This window comes from Ostreococcus tauri (genome assembly GCF_000214015.3).
Source record: "Ostreococcus tauri WGS project CAID00000000 data, contig chromosome 09, whole genome shotgun sequence".
NCBI lineage: Eukaryota > Viridiplantae > Chlorophyta > Mamiellophyceae > Mamiellales > Bathycoccaceae > Ostreococcus > Ostreococcus tauri.
Genome location: NC_014434.2, coordinates 599,641 through 615,738, shown reverse-complemented (window position 1 = coordinate 615,738; position 16,098 = coordinate 599,641). Strand labels below are relative to the sequence as shown.

The 16,098-nt window shown below is 59.8% G+C and overlaps 6 protein-coding genes across 6 annotated transcripts; 5 read left to right on the top strand and 1 right to left on the bottom strand.

Annotated features, from left to right (window-relative positions):
• Window positions 1–178: 178 nt before the first annotated feature.
• Window positions 179–4,078, top strand: OT_ostta09g03890 (Serine/threonine-/ dual specificity protein kinase, catalytic domain; the record flags this gene model as incomplete). Its single annotated transcript, XM_022983434.1, has 1 exon — window positions 179–4,078. One exon carries the CDS (start codon window positions 179–181, stop codon window positions 4,076–4,078), a length of 3,900 nt encoding a protein of 1,299 aa, XP_022839698.1.
• A 270-nt stretch (window positions 4,079–4,348) lies between these two features.
• OT_ostta09g03880 (Helicase, C-terminal) lies at window positions 4,349–9,355 on the top strand (the record flags this gene model as incomplete). The annotated part of the gene is made up of 1 exon (XM_022983433.1): window positions 4,349–9,355. The coding sequence occupies one exon, from the start codon at window positions 4,349–4,351 to the stop codon at window positions 9,353–9,355; it is 5,007 nt and encodes a 1,668-aa protein (XP_022839697.1).
• Window positions 9,356–9,540: 185 nt separating this feature from the next.
• Window positions 9,541–11,097, top strand: OT_ostta09g03870 (Heat shock protein 70 family; the record flags this gene model as incomplete). The annotated part of the gene is made up of 1 exon (XM_003081330.2): window positions 9,541–11,097. One exon carries the CDS (start codon window positions 9,541–9,543, stop codon window positions 11,095–11,097), a length of 1,557 nt encoding a protein of 518 aa, XP_003081378.2.
• Window positions 11,098–11,133: 36 nt separating this feature from the next.
• OT_ostta09g03860 (tRNA threonylcarbamoyl adenosine modification protein TsaE) lies at window positions 11,134–11,823 on the bottom strand (the record flags this gene model as incomplete). Its single annotated transcript, XM_022983431.1, has 1 exon — window positions 11,134–11,823. One exon carries the CDS (start codon window positions 11,821–11,823, stop codon window positions 11,134–11,136), a length of 690 nt encoding a protein of 229 aa, XP_022839696.1.
• Window positions 11,824–12,140: 317 nt separating this feature from the next.
• OT_ostta09g03850 (GYF) lies at window positions 12,141–14,825 on the top strand (the record flags this gene model as incomplete). Its single annotated transcript, XM_022983430.1, has 1 exon — window positions 12,141–14,825. The coding sequence occupies one exon, from the start codon at window positions 12,141–12,143 to the stop codon at window positions 14,823–14,825; it is 2,685 nt and encodes an 894-aa protein (XP_022839695.1).
• Window positions 14,826–14,996: 171 nt separating this feature from the next.
• Window positions 14,997–15,998, top strand: OT_ostta09g03840 (SEP domain; the record flags this gene model as incomplete). The annotated part of the gene is made up of 2 exons (XM_003081327.1): window positions 14,997–14,999; window positions 15,120–15,998. The coding sequence occupies 2 exons, from the start codon at window positions 14,997–14,999 to the stop codon at window positions 15,996–15,998; spliced, it is 882 nt and encodes a 293-aa protein (XP_003081375.1).
• Window positions 15,999–16,098: the final 100 nt, after the last annotated feature.

Below are 16,098 nucleotides of genomic sequence, written 5' to 3'. Positions count from 1 at the left end.
CGTGGGGTGGATTGGTGGATTTCGTTGTCGCACGCGCGAGGCGGTGGATCGCTCGGCGCGCGCGCGCGGTGGGCCGCGGCGTCGCGCGCGCGCGGTGGACGGGGGTGACGACCACTTGGGTGGATAGGGAGGGATGCGTCGACGCGCGCTCGCGGTGGGGCGACGGGTAGGGGCGGAGATGGGTGAGGACGTCGCGGGGGCGGCGACGGCGGCGCGCGCGCGCTCGGGCGGGCGGACGTCGACGAGCGCGTACGCGTCGGGGACGACGGTGGCGACCGAGCTCGCGCGGGCGAAAGAACTCGGGTTGGAGGTGCCGCGACCGGGATCGAGGGTGCTCAAGGCGTGGCTCGGGCAGGAGTACGATTGGACGCGAGAGACGGTGGCGAGCTCGCTCACGGGGACCGACGTCCCGGAACACAGCATCGCGGCGCAGAAGGTGTACGAGCCGGCGCTGACGTCGCCAAAATGGATTGCACGCATGATGGGGGCGACGGAGCCGACGGCGAAGGAGGCGCTGACGCCGTCTTTCGCGCCGGCGTTGTGGAAGTGGTTGTGCGCGTCATCCATTGAAAACGCAAAGCACAACATCGCCGTCGTGGGCGCTATAGTCGGTCAGAACGAGACATCCAAGGGTAAATATATTAGTTTCGGCTCGGGGTCGTCGAGAAAATCGACGTTTCTGTACAACGTGCGAAGTAACAAGACGATGGACATCGAGCTCACGCCACGCGGCGAGGCTCTCTTCGATTACATGACGGCCAACATGTTGCTCATGCAGGCTTCGAAGAAGCCAAAGTATAGTGTTCTTCCGTTCATGCATAGATTTCGCTCGAACGCGTACATGTCCCTCGCGGGTTTACCGCGCGATTGGGAGGGGTTGCGTTTACATCAAATCCTCGTTCGTCGTATCGAGGAATCGGGACGCGTGGTAGACTTAAAGCCAGAGTCGCCCATCACGGTCGTGCCGATGAGCGAGCTAGAGATTTCAGATTTCATGGGCACTCTGCCGCCGCAGTTGTTCGTCTGGGTTCTCCCGCCGGTGCACAATTCTCCTGAGAACCGCGCGCTGGTGGAGAAGGACATTCAAACCGCACTTCGCATTGGCAAGAGATCCGACGTGCGCGTCGTCGTGTGCGGGTTAGAGTTTTCTGGTCATCGTGGATCGAACGTCCCCGTCGGCCGTCAGTGGGATGAGTTGATGAGCGATCTCACGGTCTTGACGCGCTCCGCTGCCGCGGAGGAGCACAACTCTCGATTCATTGAGCAGCTCGACGACATTCAGAGTCAATGGTTGAACGAATGGTCGCACAACGGATTGACGCTACCAGAGGTAACGAAGATGATGTCCGCCGGTGAGCTCGACAGAATCGGCGAGATGACGAGCGATCGCGCCAGGAAGTGGTTCGATGAATACACGGCGCCGTACCTCGGAAAGCAGCACGATTCGCGATGGTTCTTGATGAACGCCATCTTCGGGGGCTTGCGGTTTATAAACCGTCTCCGCTCGAGGACGAGGTCTTTCGGCGATTCTATTGTGGATACGACGCAGCACACGCACAAGTTCCTTCGCGGAGAGATGACGGACGAACAGATTTTAGAGGAAGAGCGAAAACTCGTGGCGTTTCACGGCACCCCCGAGGGCAAGATGAAAGTGTTTCCACCGGTCACGAAAATATTTGACGCGCTCAGAGAATTTAGAATGGCGGTGCGCAAGGCGGATCTTCGCGCAGAGTTGCAGAACCTGACCGAGCGCGCGAAGGAAGTCACCTCCTCGCGAGATGATGCCGATGTCGTCAAGGCTGAGTCATTGTTACGGGAGATGTGGAACGTCAAGGGAAGGATGTCCCAGGTGAACCTCGCGCAAAGCGAGCCCGCGGTCGTGGCATTTAACATGCAGCTCGGTTCGTTAGAGCAGATCGCCGCACTCGGCGAGATGCACAGACAAGCGTTCTTAGATACGGTTAGTCGCATCAACGAGACTGCGTCGGCGCCGATGCCCGTGGAAGGCGGGCCGCAAGCTCTCGAGTCGCAGAGCGTCGAAATGGAGCAGCTTTTGAGTGATCTGACGTCACGCATCCAAGCGCGATTGGCAGGAAGCGCGCTGCAGGTTTCCGCTCAGAACATGGATGAAATCAGCGAAGAGGACATCTCAAAAGAGCTCATGGACGCGTTGAATTTGGATGCCCAAGACGTCGACTCGGCGGTGAAAGCAAACAAGCTCGGTCGCGACCGAGTGAACGCTCTGATCGCGGCGAAAGATTTACTGCACGCAGCGGAGGATGTCGACCCAGTAAAACTCAGGGAGCGAATCATGCACGCGAAGGAAGCTGGAGTTGACGCCGACATAGTGTTCAGCGCGGAGACCAAACTGGAGAACTTGGAACGACAAATCCAAGCCTTCATTCGCGCCCATCGCATCACGGATTCACTCCTGCCAGCGCCGACGTCTGGGAGCGACTCTGATAGCGATCGATGGGTGAACGCCGGAAGGAACATTTGGTACAACGAGGCTGAGATTCTCGGACGCGGTTCGCTTGGCACCATTGTGTTCAAAGGTTACTTCGACGAAGGCGCTGGTAACAGAGTGAGTCGTCGCGAAGCTGCGGTGAAACGCATACCGCTGCCACCTGGTGAGCGTGGCGATAATATGCGATCGCTCATTGAACGCGAAGTCGCAATTCACAGGCATCTCAACGAACGCAGTACGCGCGTGACGTACCTACTTGGGAGCAAACTCGACGTCGATCGCAACGACGGGGCGATTTACACCGCCAGCGAATTATGCGGCGAGTCGCTCGCGACGTGGCTGAAAAACGCGGGTGGCTCAAAAGGCGTTCCGCAGATTCCTCACGGCGAGCGCATGGACGCCGTCCGACAACTCGCTCTAGCGATTGAAGACGTCCACTTGGCGGGAGTCACTCACAATGATATCAAAGCGGATAACTGTTTGAGAAGTGGTGAAGGGGAGTTCAAGCTTGCAGATCTAGGACTTGGGGTGAGAATAAAGGATGCGAACAAGGCGACGGATGGGAACACATATTCGCTCACCACGTTCGAGGGATACGGGGTGAACATCGGCCTTCAGGGTCGGCCTCCTGAAGTTTTGCTCAACGCTCCGTTGACGCCAAAGGTTGACGTCTGGAGCTTTGGTTGCCTCATGTACACTGTCATGACTGGATTACAGTCGCCGTACAAGCAAGATAAGAAGATGGACTCGAGGAACAAGTCCCAATCAACGATGCATGAGCTCGACATGAACGCCTCGACCGCGCTCGACGTGGGATTTGAGAACCAAAGAATCGTCAAGGGCAAGTTTAGTCTTCAGGCGATAGAGACGGCGCAGCTTCCTGCGCACACCACAGTAGGCGCCCGTGAGATTTTGCATCGCATGTTGGATCCCGATCCTCGCGAGCGTCCGACGGCGACGGAGGTGTGCGAGCACCCCGTACTCTGGGACGTCGAAGATTGCATGGAGGCGGTGAGAGAAATTTTTGACAGGCGCATCGTGAGCGCCATGTCTGATCTCGACGAACACGAGCTCGTGCGAGAGGTATGGAAGGGAAGACCTGGTCAAGCCGAGCGCGCGGCGCAAACGATTCGTAACTGGAAATCCGCTGTCGTTCCATCTCTCATGACGCGCGCCGAAAAGTACGTCCAACGAACGGCGAGTATGCAGCAGACATGGGACGAAAAGCGCGCCGCCGCCGCCGCCGCCGCAACCGAGGCCAAGCGCCGCAACCGCCGAGGCCGCGGACGCCGCACCCCTGAACATCAACCCTCCACCAAGCAACATGAACCAAGGGACTTCTCCTACGGCGACCGCCTGTTCGATCTCGTGCGATTCGTTCGCAACATGCACGAGCATCCGCCGCTCGAGGCGGAGCGCGCCGACATGCTCCGCGCGCTCGGCGCCAACGTCTCAATCCTCCTCAAACCCGAGGATACGAACGCCGATCCGTGGACGTCGTCCCGAAAGATCGTCGAGGCTTACGTCGCGCACACCTTTCCAGATCTTCCTCTATTGGCGCACCACCTTCTCAAGCGTTCGGAATCGAACGCGAGCGCCGAGCGCGAATAGAGCGGAGCGCGGCGCGTGTAAAAAAACTTGCCCAGCGCGCGAGCGTGCATCCACACCTCCCGACGCGCGTCGTCCCGTCGCCCTCGCGCGCCGCGCCGTGCCCGCGCCCGCCCGCGCGCACGACGCGCCGCGGGCACCGATCGAGTCATCGCACGACGCGGACGACGCGCGACGCGACGGATTCGAACGCGATTCTAGATCGCGTCGCGGTGCCTCGATTGCGATTTTCGCCCACGCGACGGTCGCGTCCGTCGCGCTCGGGAGGTGGACATGCACGACGTCGACGCGGATGCGGCCGTCGTGGACGTCGTTCGCGGTGCGAGCGACGCGGCGAGCGATCGAACGCCGCGAGGGAGGGTGAAGCGAGGACGATGGAGCGACGCGGCGGCGGAGACGAGCGACGCGCGGGCGAGCGCGGAAAACGCGCGCACGCAGAGCGGACCGGGAACGATGGCGTCGAGAGTGATGTCGGAGGATGTGGGTGGGGTGAGCGAACGATCGATGGAGTGGATGTCGGACGAGGACGATCGGGCGATGGTGCGGTGCGCGATGGAGGCGAGCGCGGAGCGAGCAAGACGCGCGAGCTCGAGAACGGTCGGCGCGAGGATTAGTATCGGGGAGAAAATGGCGCCGAGAGAGGGATGGGATGCGCGGCGGCGCGTAGATTTAGAATTTTGGGGTGTGCCGGAGACGGCGCGAGAGGCGCTCGCGCGAAAGGGCGTGCGAGAGTTGTACCCGTGGCAGGCGGAGTGTCTAGCGCTTCCGGGAGTGCTCGACGGTTCTTCAAATCTGTTGTACAGCGCGCCGACGAGCGGAGGTAAGAGTCTCGTCGCGGACGTGTTGTTGATACGACGATTTCGTGAGAAACCTGGGAGCATCGCTATGATGGTCCTACCCTTTGTTGCGCTCTGCGAAGAGCGTGCGGATAGTTTAGAAAATTTGTTGGCGGGCTCTGAGGTTCGCGTGCGTCGAATGTACGGTGGTCGCGGAGGTACAATTCCGAGTGATTCGTCGGCGAGCACGCTGTTAGTACTCACACCCGAGAGAGCGAATCAGGTGACGTCGCGTCTGCTTGAAGACAACCGCTTGCGCGAGCTCAGTGTCGTCATAGTTGACGAGTTGCATTTGATTCAAGACAACGATCGAGGGGCGACGATGGAGCTGTTCCTGACCAAGCTCGTGTTCTCCAGCGGACTTTGGCGACGAAAACTCAGTGAGGAGAACGATGCGCGTGGAAGCGCCGACGGCGAAAGCCAGACAACGTACTCGGTGGGGCGTACACGTGGCGGTGTACGAGATCAGCGAACGACGCAAATCTTGGGCATGAGCGCGTCGATACCGAATCTCACATCGCTCGCTGAATGGCTTTCGGCTCGGCTGTTCGTTACTGATTTCCGACCCGTGAGGCTCGAAGTATGCGTGAAGAGCGGGCACGAGGTTTTTGATCCGCAGAGCAAGCGAGTGATTCGCACGATGACGAATAAATCACCGAATTCGGACGTGGCACACATTGCTGAACTCGCGCAAGAAACCGTCGACGAGCAAGGCTCGGTTCTTGTGTTTTGTTCCTCGAGGAGGGCCTGCAAAATTTTAGCAGATGATCTTCAATCCATGATGCGGTGCGACCCGTCGTGCAATGGTGCCAACGTTACTTCGTCGGGTGAACTCCTTACGAGCTTCGTAGCTTTCCTCGGCGAGAAGAGCGAAGTACTTGGATACATCAAGTCTGGCATCGCGTACCATCATGCTGGCTTGTCTCGCGAAGAAAATGAGGCGGTAGCGGGGGCGTACAAGCGGGGTCTTATTCGAGTTCTGTGCTGCACCAGCACTCTCGCCACGGGTGTCAACTTACCGGCGAGGCGCGTGATTCTTCGAGATACAAACATGGGATGGAAAAAGCTCACCGCGCGTGACGTGCAGCAGATGTGCGGTCGCGCAGGAAGAGCGGGACTAGACGCGAGCGGATCTGCGATTGTGTTTTGCCAGAAACGTGCCGACCTGGAAAACGTGTTCGATCTTGTGAGTGGACCGAGCGAGGAGCTCACGAGCGCGGTCGCAGAGATCGGTATGCGTCGCATTATGTTAGAGGCCGTTGCGTCCGGACTGGTAAAAACTCCCGAGGACGTCCTGGCGTACGTCAAATGTACATTACTCTCGGCGTTGAACGATTTCAACGACGCCGTGAAGCAAATCGCCATTGACGCTTTACAGTGGTGCCAGCGGAACGCGCTTTTAGTGTGGAGCACGACGACGTATTTGTGGAACTCTTCGCCGCTTGGTACCGCTGTTGCTGGCGGTATGATGCCTTTGGATCAGATTCAGCCAATCGTCAGAGACATAAGGATCGCTCGCGAGGACTTGGTCTTGAGCACACCGCTGCACCTATTATTTCTTCTTACTTCACCGCCGGTGCTCGATTCGGACGGGGCTCCGTTGAACGTGCGCGAGACGTGGCCGCTCGATCGCTTTGCCGCGGTCTGGTCGAATTTGAGCTCTGAACAAGAGCGAATCGCAAGGAAAGTCGAAATCGACGAGGGGTACATCCAGAGACTGCGTGTGAATAAACGAGACATCACGAATGCGCACAAGCTTCAACGAATCACGTGTCAGCGATTTCACCTCGCCCTTGCTCTGACCGATTTGATTCAAGAGGTACCGATAGACGTCGTCGCTCAAAAGTACGGTCTTCGCACATTTGACATTGCGGAAGAGCAAAAGGCGTGCGCTCGTTTTGCCTCGTATGTGGCAACGATTTGCGGCACCCTCGGCATGGGAGACATGGAGTTTCTCATCAATAAAATCAGCGACAGAATCACGGCTGGAGCGCAGGAAGAGATTCTTGAGTTGACGAAGATTCCGCACATTGGCATACATCGTGCGAGGGCGCTTTACGCGGGTGGCATTACCAATCCGAAATCCATCGTGACCTTGGGAAGCGTGGACAAAATTGCGGCAGTTTTGAAGCAATACAGCAAAAATGATGCGTCGACGCCAGCAGCGATCGTTCGCGCAGCTCGTGAGATTTTGTTGTACGCCCGAGACATCGTCGCGGAGCAGGCGCGTGAAGAGCGAGAGCAGGCTGAGGCTAGGCTGGCCGAGATAGGGGAAATTGAAGCGGACATGGCGTTCGACGAGCCGATCAACGCGACGGAACTGGATGTTCATAGAGCGACAGGCGCCGTGTTGCTCGATACTCCGGAGAACGTAACTAGTTTCTTGCGAGCATGGGAGATCTCCGAGGAATACTCTGTGATGTTTCAGCCAAGAAGCGACATCGACGCATCCGGCCCACGACGTGCTTTCGACGAACCAGTGCGCATCGCCGTCGCGCTGAATGCGAAGTCAGTCTTCATCGCTAAGCTGTTGTACCCGAGACACGATGAACGCGATCAACTAGCGAGACGTGAAATTGCTGGCGTGCGCATCGACCAAGCGCTGGCGATATTGTCCAGAGAGGGTCCGAAAAAGTTTACGATCAATTTGCAGGCACAACTGTGCAACATAGTTGGCGATCAAGAGGCGACATATTCAGCCAGGCTTTTCTCATTCGCCCCACCCTGCGTTGACGTTCGGATCGCAGCTTGGTTGCTTCGACCGAGCGCGCCCGAGGTCCAATCTAGCTCTCGTGACGATTTGGTTCATGGTATGGACCCGACGGAGCCTCTAATGAGTTTGTTTAGCGCTGAGCTGGACTCTGCGAAGAGCGGCGTCGACACGGCGTGTCTTTTGCTGGAACGCAAGGGTAGAAGTTACGAGCATCTCAAGCCGCTGTCGCGAGCCGTCGCGTCTTGCTTTCTCATGGGTCGCTTCCTCTGGGAAGAGTGCGAAGCTAAAGATTTGATTCGCGCCCTCATACGGGTCGAGATGCCCTTCGTCGCTCCTATCGTGGCGATGGAAACTGTGAAAGTTCCATTCGATCCGCGAAGGTTGAAAGAGGAAATTGCCGCCATGGATGACCGGCTGAAGAAGCTGGAAGAGTACGCGAAAAAACAGAAATGGCTTGACCCGCTCCATCCCGCAAACCTTCGAAGAGCGTTCACGGACAACGCGTATTTGGTGAAATGTCTTTACGAACACCTCAAGCTCACACCGCCCGCCGGGAGCGAGTTGGCGTTCACAAAGACTGGTAAGCAACGCAAAGGAGTGTACAGTATCGACCAAGACAACTTACGAGAAGTCCATGAACAAAGTGGTCACATGTTCCCGTTGCTCATCTTGGAGCATCGCAGCGTTTTCAAGAGGCTAACCTTCGCGGATGTGCTCCTTGGCATGTACGGCGAGTCCATGGATTCGCGCATCCGGTACTCGATACACCAGACCAATCATGACTGCGGAAGGTTAACGCACATCGAACCGAATTTCCATTCAATGGCTCACGACATGAAGTGCGTCGACGCGTTCGATGGTCTAGATGCGCCTGTCATATCGGTACGCTCCGCCTTCACGCCGCCCGCCGACAGAGTATTTCTTCGCGTCGACTACTCGCATTTGGAGCTGCGCGTGATGGCGCACTTCAGCGGCGACCAGACGTTGATTGCGCTGCTTCAGAATCCAGAACCAGTCAATGCGCACGATGATCCATTCACCATGCTGGCCTGTAAATGGCGCGGTGTGCCCTTGAACGCCGTGAGTGTAGACGAGCGTCAACGGGTGAAAAACTTGGTGTATGGCATCTTATACGGGAGCGGCGTGAAGAGACTTGCTCGAGAGCTTCGGTTATCTGATGAAAAAGCAAAAATACTGGTGGATGAACTTAAATCGATGCTTCCAACCCTGATGAATTGGCGCGACGACGTCGTCGCTCGCGCCATCGAGGAGAAGCCAATCCCTCGAGTGACAACCATCTCCTCTCGTCACAGATATTTCCCTGAGCTCTTGTCCAGGAGCGGTGACGAGCGCTCGGCGGCAGAACGCCAAGCCGTGAACACGGTATGTCAAGGGAGCGCGGCGGACATCTTTAAGACGGCTGTCGTGCTCGTCATGGAAACCCTGCGCGCGAAGCACCTGTTGGACAGATGCCAACTCGTGCTGACTGTACACGACGAAGCCGTGTTCGAGGTGAACGCCAGCGTCGCCAAAGCGGCGGCACGGATCGTTCGAAATACCATGGAATCCGTCGCCGGAGTCTTCAATCTGAGCGTTCCGCTTCCCGTGAAGGCCCAGATTGGCCCTTCGCTCGGCGACGCCGCGTTCGTCTCCGTCCCGCGGGCGTCCCCGTCGAGCCGTCAACCGACTCCGGCTCCGTCGCCAGTCAAGCTCCCCACCCATTCGCGATGAGCGCGCGCTTTTGTACCAATACCAGATGAAATTCTTTCATTCAAAATCTTCCTCACGCATCCGAACCGTCGTCGCTCCACCGCGCGCGCTCGGCGCCGCTTGCTCCCGCTCGCGTCTCGCGCGCAACCGTCCGTCGTCCTCCCTCGGGCCAGCTCTCCATTGGGCGACGCGTGCGTTCCGGGAAAATGCCAGCTCTCGGCCTCGTCGCGCGCGTCCACGCGTCCGCGCCACCGTCGTCGACATCCACCCTCGCCGCTCGACGCGTCGTCGTGACGAACCGCGTCGCCGCGAACGGGAATCATCATCATCATCGAGTGAATTCTGTGTCGAGGCGGCGACGAGGCGCCGCGCGCGCGTCCGGAATCTGTGGCATCGATCTGGGCACGACGAACTCCGCGGTGGCGATCGTGCGAGATGGCAAGGCGGAGATCGTGGCGTGTCAGGGGCATCGAACGATCCCGAGCGTGGTGTGCTTCGCGAGCGACGGGTCGTTCTCGGTTGGACGAGAGGCGAGGCGGATGCAGCGAACGGACGCGCGAAACACGGTGCACAGTGCGAAGCGGTTCATCGGGAAGAAGTATAAGAAAACGAAGAAAATAGCGAAAGATTTTCCGTACAGAGTGGTGAATCATCCGGAGACGAAGTACGCGTCGATCGCGATCGAGGGTGAGAATGGGGAGACGCGTTTGGTGGCGCCGGAGGAGGTGAGCGCGTGCGTCTTACGGACGCTTCTGGACGCGGCGGAGAAGGAACTTGGGACGTCGATCGATAAAGCGGTGATAACGATACCGGCGTACTTTGATGATGCGCAGCAGGAGGCGACGATTCGGGCGGGACAGCTCGCGGGATTGACGACGGTAAAACTGTTGAAGGAACCCGTCGCGGCTGCGTTGGCGTACGGCATCGACGTGGAGGAAGACGAGACGGTTTTCGTGTTCGATCTGGGCGGCGGAACGTTCGATGTGAGCGTACTAGAGGTGGGCGGTGGAACTGTCGAAGTCTTGGCGACTGGGGGTGATCCACAACTCGGTGGAGACGATTTCGATCGAGTCATCGCCATGTGGTTATCGGAGGAGGCGAAGAAGCGAGATGCCGAGGTTGACCCGCGTGGAGCGCTAAACGTTGCCCGCAAGGCGCGCGAGGCGCTGAGCGATCAAGATCAGGTCGAAGTTCCTATGCCAGACGGTGGAAAGGTGGTGATGACGCGAAACTTACTCGAGAAGCTCGTCATCGATGTTCTTCGACGCATGCGGGAGCCTGTGGCGGCGGCGGCGGACAGCGCTGGTGTGGATCTGGAGGCGATAATGGAGAACGCGAAGAAGAAGGATGGCGCCTCGCGCGCAGCCGGGCGGCCCTTCGATCAAATATTACTCGTCGGCGGCGCGACGAGATCTCCGTTCGTGCGAAGATTCGTGGCAAATACCCTCGGACGAGAGCCGAATGTGTCGCTCGTGAATCCTGATGAAGCCGTGGCGCTCGGTGCCGCCATCCACGCCGGATCGCTCGAAGGGACGATTGAAAACGTACAGACGCTCAACTCGATGCAAGCGAGCTTGATGCGCGCGCTCATGGCGAAGATGAACACCTCGGACGCTGATAGCGAGGATAAAGAGTTTGACGACGACGTCACGTGCATGGAGGACGACTGGCACGACAGTTGCGACGAGGGTAACGTCGACAACGACGAAGACGATTGGGGACCCGACGATTTAGGAGACCTCTTGATCTTGGATGGGAAGTAAGCAGACGCGAAGCGGCGCATTTTTCTAGTTTTATTATCACAGTTTCAGCTCTCGAACAAGCGACGCCCATCGTCCGAATCCTACCAGTCTATACATCCTCGGCGCGACGTCTACGTACGCCTCGTCGACCTCCTCACCATCCACCTCCTCATCCTCCTCATCCTCCTCGTCCGAATCCTCCTCGTCGTCCTCGTCCGTCTGAATCACTTCCCCGAGCTCGCTCGCCTCCCCGCTCGTCGTCTCCACGTGCACCTCCAATCGCTCCTCCGGCGTCAACCGTCCCAACCGCTCGCTCCACTCCACCACCGATATCGCCCCATTCGCGCTCTCTCGCAAATCACACATCGCCAACACCTCTCCCTCTCCCGTTAATCGATACAAATCGTAGTGATGCACCTCCCCCGTCGCCGTCTCGTACCGCTGCTGCACCAGGTACGTCGGACTCGGGACGTCCGCCCGCGCGTCTCCCAGCCGCGCGCGCACGAACGCCCTCGCCAGCGCGCTCTTTCCCGATCCAACGCGTCCGCGCAAACATATAACGTCTCCGTTTCGCGCCGTGCGCGCCAGCGCGCGCGCGAGCTTCGCCGTCGCGCTCTCCGACGTCGACGCGAAGACGCGTTCAGCCGCTTCACTCGACCCTCGCGCGACGCTCGCGCGCGCGCGCGGGCGTCGACGCGCCCCGATCGCGCGCAGCGTCGCCAGCGCCTCGCGCGGGACGGCGCGCATGCCCACGCGGGCGCGGGCGTCGACGACTGACGATTCGATGATGTCGATCACGAGCACGCGTTGAAGACGCGCGCGATGCGTCACAGAACACCTCGCGCGCGTCGCCTCGTCGCATCGTCGACGCGCCGACGCGAAGAGACCGCACGGACGCGTGCGTGCGCGCCGATCGCGCGCGCGAGAGCGCTCGAGGTGGTGCGTGCGAGGAGGAATTCTCGAGACGACGAGACGATCTTTCGGAATCGGTGGAGGATTCTGGTCGACGCACGCGGCGTTCGTCGCATACCGACGCCTCGACGGTGGGCGATCGCGAAGGGATCATGGTCGCGGACGTCGAGCGCGCGTCTAGGGCGCCGGGGGAGGGCGGAGACGACGGTGGATGGCAAACCGCGCATCACCACGGGTCGAGAGATCAACGCTCGGAGGAGAAGCGCGGGTCGAGAAAGTCTCAGGACGACGGCTCGAGAAAAGAGCACGGCGATGGGAAATGGCGAGACGGTGAGAGTGGTCCTCGTGGGACGAGACGAGAACGACAGGAGCGACGGAAGGAACAGGGAGGTCCGAAGGGCGACTGGGGCAAGCGAGATGGACGCGATCAAAGTTCTTGGGGCGGAAAAGGGCGGACCGAGGACGCATCTAAGGGCGAAGACGGTGGAAAAGGTGGTGGCGGTAGTGCGAGGCAAGGGAGCGGTCGAACGCAGGCACGGGAGGGGATTCCGACGAGGCCGGCGGGACGCGGGTTCACCATGGGGCGAGGGAAGAACGGAGGGCAGGCGCTCGAGCTGAGTCTGGGAGCGCTTCAGGTAAGCAGCGTGAGCGATGCGTTCTTCGAGGCGGTTATGGCGAAGAAAGCGGCGAGTGGACAGTTCGCCGACGATGATGAGGCTGCAAAGGAAACGGAAAAGGCGGAGAAACATGGGGCAAAGCATCGATACGACACGGCGGAGCTCGTGACTATCCTGCGGGAGATGGAAGCGAAAAACACATGCACGATTCCGGCGGAAGTGTGCGCAGCAGATGTGCCGCTGAAAACGATCAAGCCCGGTGATCCTATGTGGGAGATCACCATGCTTGGACGCCATGGAGACTGGCAGAAGAAGGAGCCGGTGCCGGAGCCGAAGCTCGCAACCAAGACGAGTGACGTCCCGGAGTGGGCTCAGGAGGGCAACACGCTCGCCGATGCGAGCAACACGGATGATGCGTTCCTCGGAACGGCGCTCCCGCAGCTCACAGAGGAGGAGCGACGAGGCTTGATGAACCTCACTTCGGCGCCGCGAGCAGCCTCGCCTCCGAAGACGTCTCGATTCGTCGCCCTGGAGGAGGAAGAAACGCTCATGCCGCACCTCTCTCATCTCGGTGGCGTTATGCAGCAGCAACTACCGCCTCAGGCGCAACAGCAGCCGCCCGTGCAAACGCCTTCCATGCCGCCGATGCAAATGCCGCCACGAGTGCAGCAGCAACAGCAACTGCAGCAGCAGCAGCAGCAACAGATTCCACCTGTGCCGGCAAACGTGGATTGGCTTTATCTCGATCCCACCGGGCAGCAACAAGGTCCGTTCTCGCGACAAGAGCTCATTGATTGGCATCAAGGCGGCTTCTTCCCGAACGATTTACCATGCAAGCCGGTTGACGCGCCACCGGGCGCACCCTTCATGCCCCTGATTGAGTTGTTACAAACTGGGTGGCGATACCGCATCCCGATGCAACAGGCGCCGCCACAGCAGCAAAAGCAACAACAGCAAATGGGTGGACTGCCGCCGTGGCTGTTGCAGCAGCACGGGCAGCCCTCTGGTGCGCCTCAAGCGCCTCGCGGTCGCACGCTGGAAGAGATTGAGCAGTCGCAGGGTCTCGCGAAGCCGCAGACGTCGAGGTCAAACGTCCTCGCCGACTTTGCCGCTGGTCTCGGTATCTCTTCTCAAGCAGGTGGGGCCCCGTGGCAGGCTCGGGGTATGTCTCTGGCGGATTTGGAGCAGAGGCATATGCATGATCAGGCGAGTAGACAAGAAGTGGCGAGTGCAGATGCGTCGGCGAAGTGGGACGCTCCGCCCGCGGCGAGAAGCGTGCCGTCGTCGTCGCAACCGCCTCTTCCGGCGGCTCCACCGCCTCAAGCGCGTCATCCGGTGCAGATGCCCCCTAGAGCGGAGCCGGAACCGGAGACGCGGGCGCCATCTGGTCCCGCGTGGGGAGGCGCGGCGCCGGCAGCGGCGGTACCAAGCGCGGGTAAGACACTCCTTGATATCCAGCGCGAGGAGGAGGCTCGGGCGGCTGAGGCAGCCGCAAAGGCACCGCCGCCGAACGTGAACACGGCGTTTGGTGGGGCCTGGGGCAGCAGCGGCACGAGTGTGGGAAAGAGTTTGAAGGAAATTCAAGAGGAAGAAGCGCGCGTCGCCGCGCGACGCGCCGCCGAAGCCGCCTCGCAGCAGCAACAGATGGCTGCGCAGGCTTCTGGTGGATGGGCTGCTGCAGCGGCTACTGGCGTTCCCGCACCGAAACCGCTGTCACAGTCAACGATGGGCTCCATTCCAACTCCTTCGCCTCGATCCGCGCCGACGCCATTACCGAAGCCGATACCTTCCATTGGCAACGCGATCGCACCTCTCACGCAGGTCGCGGCATCTGGGACAGTTGCGCCACCGACTGGATTCCCGCCGCTGAACAACAAACAAGCCCTTCGCGCTTGGTGCAAGGCGCAGATGAGTCAGCTGAACAACTCTGACGACATGACCTTGGTCGACTTCTTGCTCGGGTTGCCCTCCGCTGGTGAGGTACAGGAGTACGTGGCGCTGTATCTCGGCAAAACGCCCCAAGCAAACGCATTCGCGACCGAGCTTATTCGTCAGAAGCGCGCCGATCCGTCCCTCGCGGAGGGGCTCGGGAACGGCGAAATTGCCGCCATCGCGGCGCAGGGCAGTGGTGGCGGAGCGACCACCTTTGGTGACGACAATGACGACGACAGCGACGCGGGTTGGGCCTCCGCGAGCAAGAAGAAGGGTGCTAAGCGCTAGCTTGTTCGCGTTAGCTGATGATCTAGCATCGCGTGCGAGTCGCATTGCCTCGCGCGGGGTCATCACTTTTACACAGATTTCACATGTATCCAAACGTCCGCCTCCGCCCCGCACTCGTCGACGCCCGTCGACGCTCACGTGTCTCCGACAACGCATTCACCGAATTGACACATGGTACGCCACGTGAAAACCGTTAGAATCGCGATCATCGACGCGAGAGACGAACGCGAAGGAATCCGCCTCGAACGAAACCAAATCATAATCTGACCTCTCCCGCGCGCGCGCACCTCGTAGGCCAACGTCAGAGGACTCCGAGACGTCGATAACGAGGCGTCGGACGATGAGAACTCGGGTCCGGCGCCGCAGGAGTGGTACACGGGCGGAGCTTCGAGCGGCCAGGCTGTGATTGACCCGAGAGAGCGACCGGAGGAACGCCTCGCTGCGATGTTTCGAGGCGCGCGAGAGCGCGGAGCGGTGGACGGCACCGTGGACGATCTGAACCCGAACGCGCAGAAAAGCTCGAACGGGTCGTTCACGGGACGAGCGCGAACGCTGAATTCGACGGGAGACGAGGAGGAGGCGGACGTGGGCCAGGACGCAAGCGACGGCGGCGTCGTCAGTCGAGTGGTGACGTTTTGGCAGAATGGATTCACCGTGGACGATGGACCGCTTCGACAGTTTGATGATCCGGCGAACATGGCTTTCATGGAATCCATCGGTCGTGGCGAGGCACCGGCGGAGCTCGCGCCGAGAAATCGGCTCGAGCGCGTGAACATTAATCTGATGCAGCGACACGAGCCGTACGTGCCGCCTAAGGAACCCAAGTATAAGGCATTTTCGGGTTCTGGACGCACGCTCGCCAGCGATAACACGGCGGCGGCGAGCGCGAGCGCCGACGCAGCACCTCTGGTATCGTCGGATTGGGACGTTGATGAAAGCCAACCAACGACGTCCATTCAGATCCGCCTTCGCGACGGCAGTCGCCTCGTTGCCAAGTTCAACACCGCACATACTGTCGGACACATTCGCTCCTTTATCGCCAAATCTCGCCCGAGCGAGTCTTTTGGGTACTCACTCCAGCTCTCCGGTTTCCCTCCCAAGACGCTCGATGACAATGCGGCTACCATAAGCGATGTCCCAGGTCTCGCAGGCGCCGTCGTTATTCAACGATGAGAATGTTATCGATTTTCGCGACCGATGCTTTGACGCCATCGCGTGTCGCGCACGTCGAGTGAGTTAGATCTCACGCGCGGGCGATACGTTTACGCTGAGT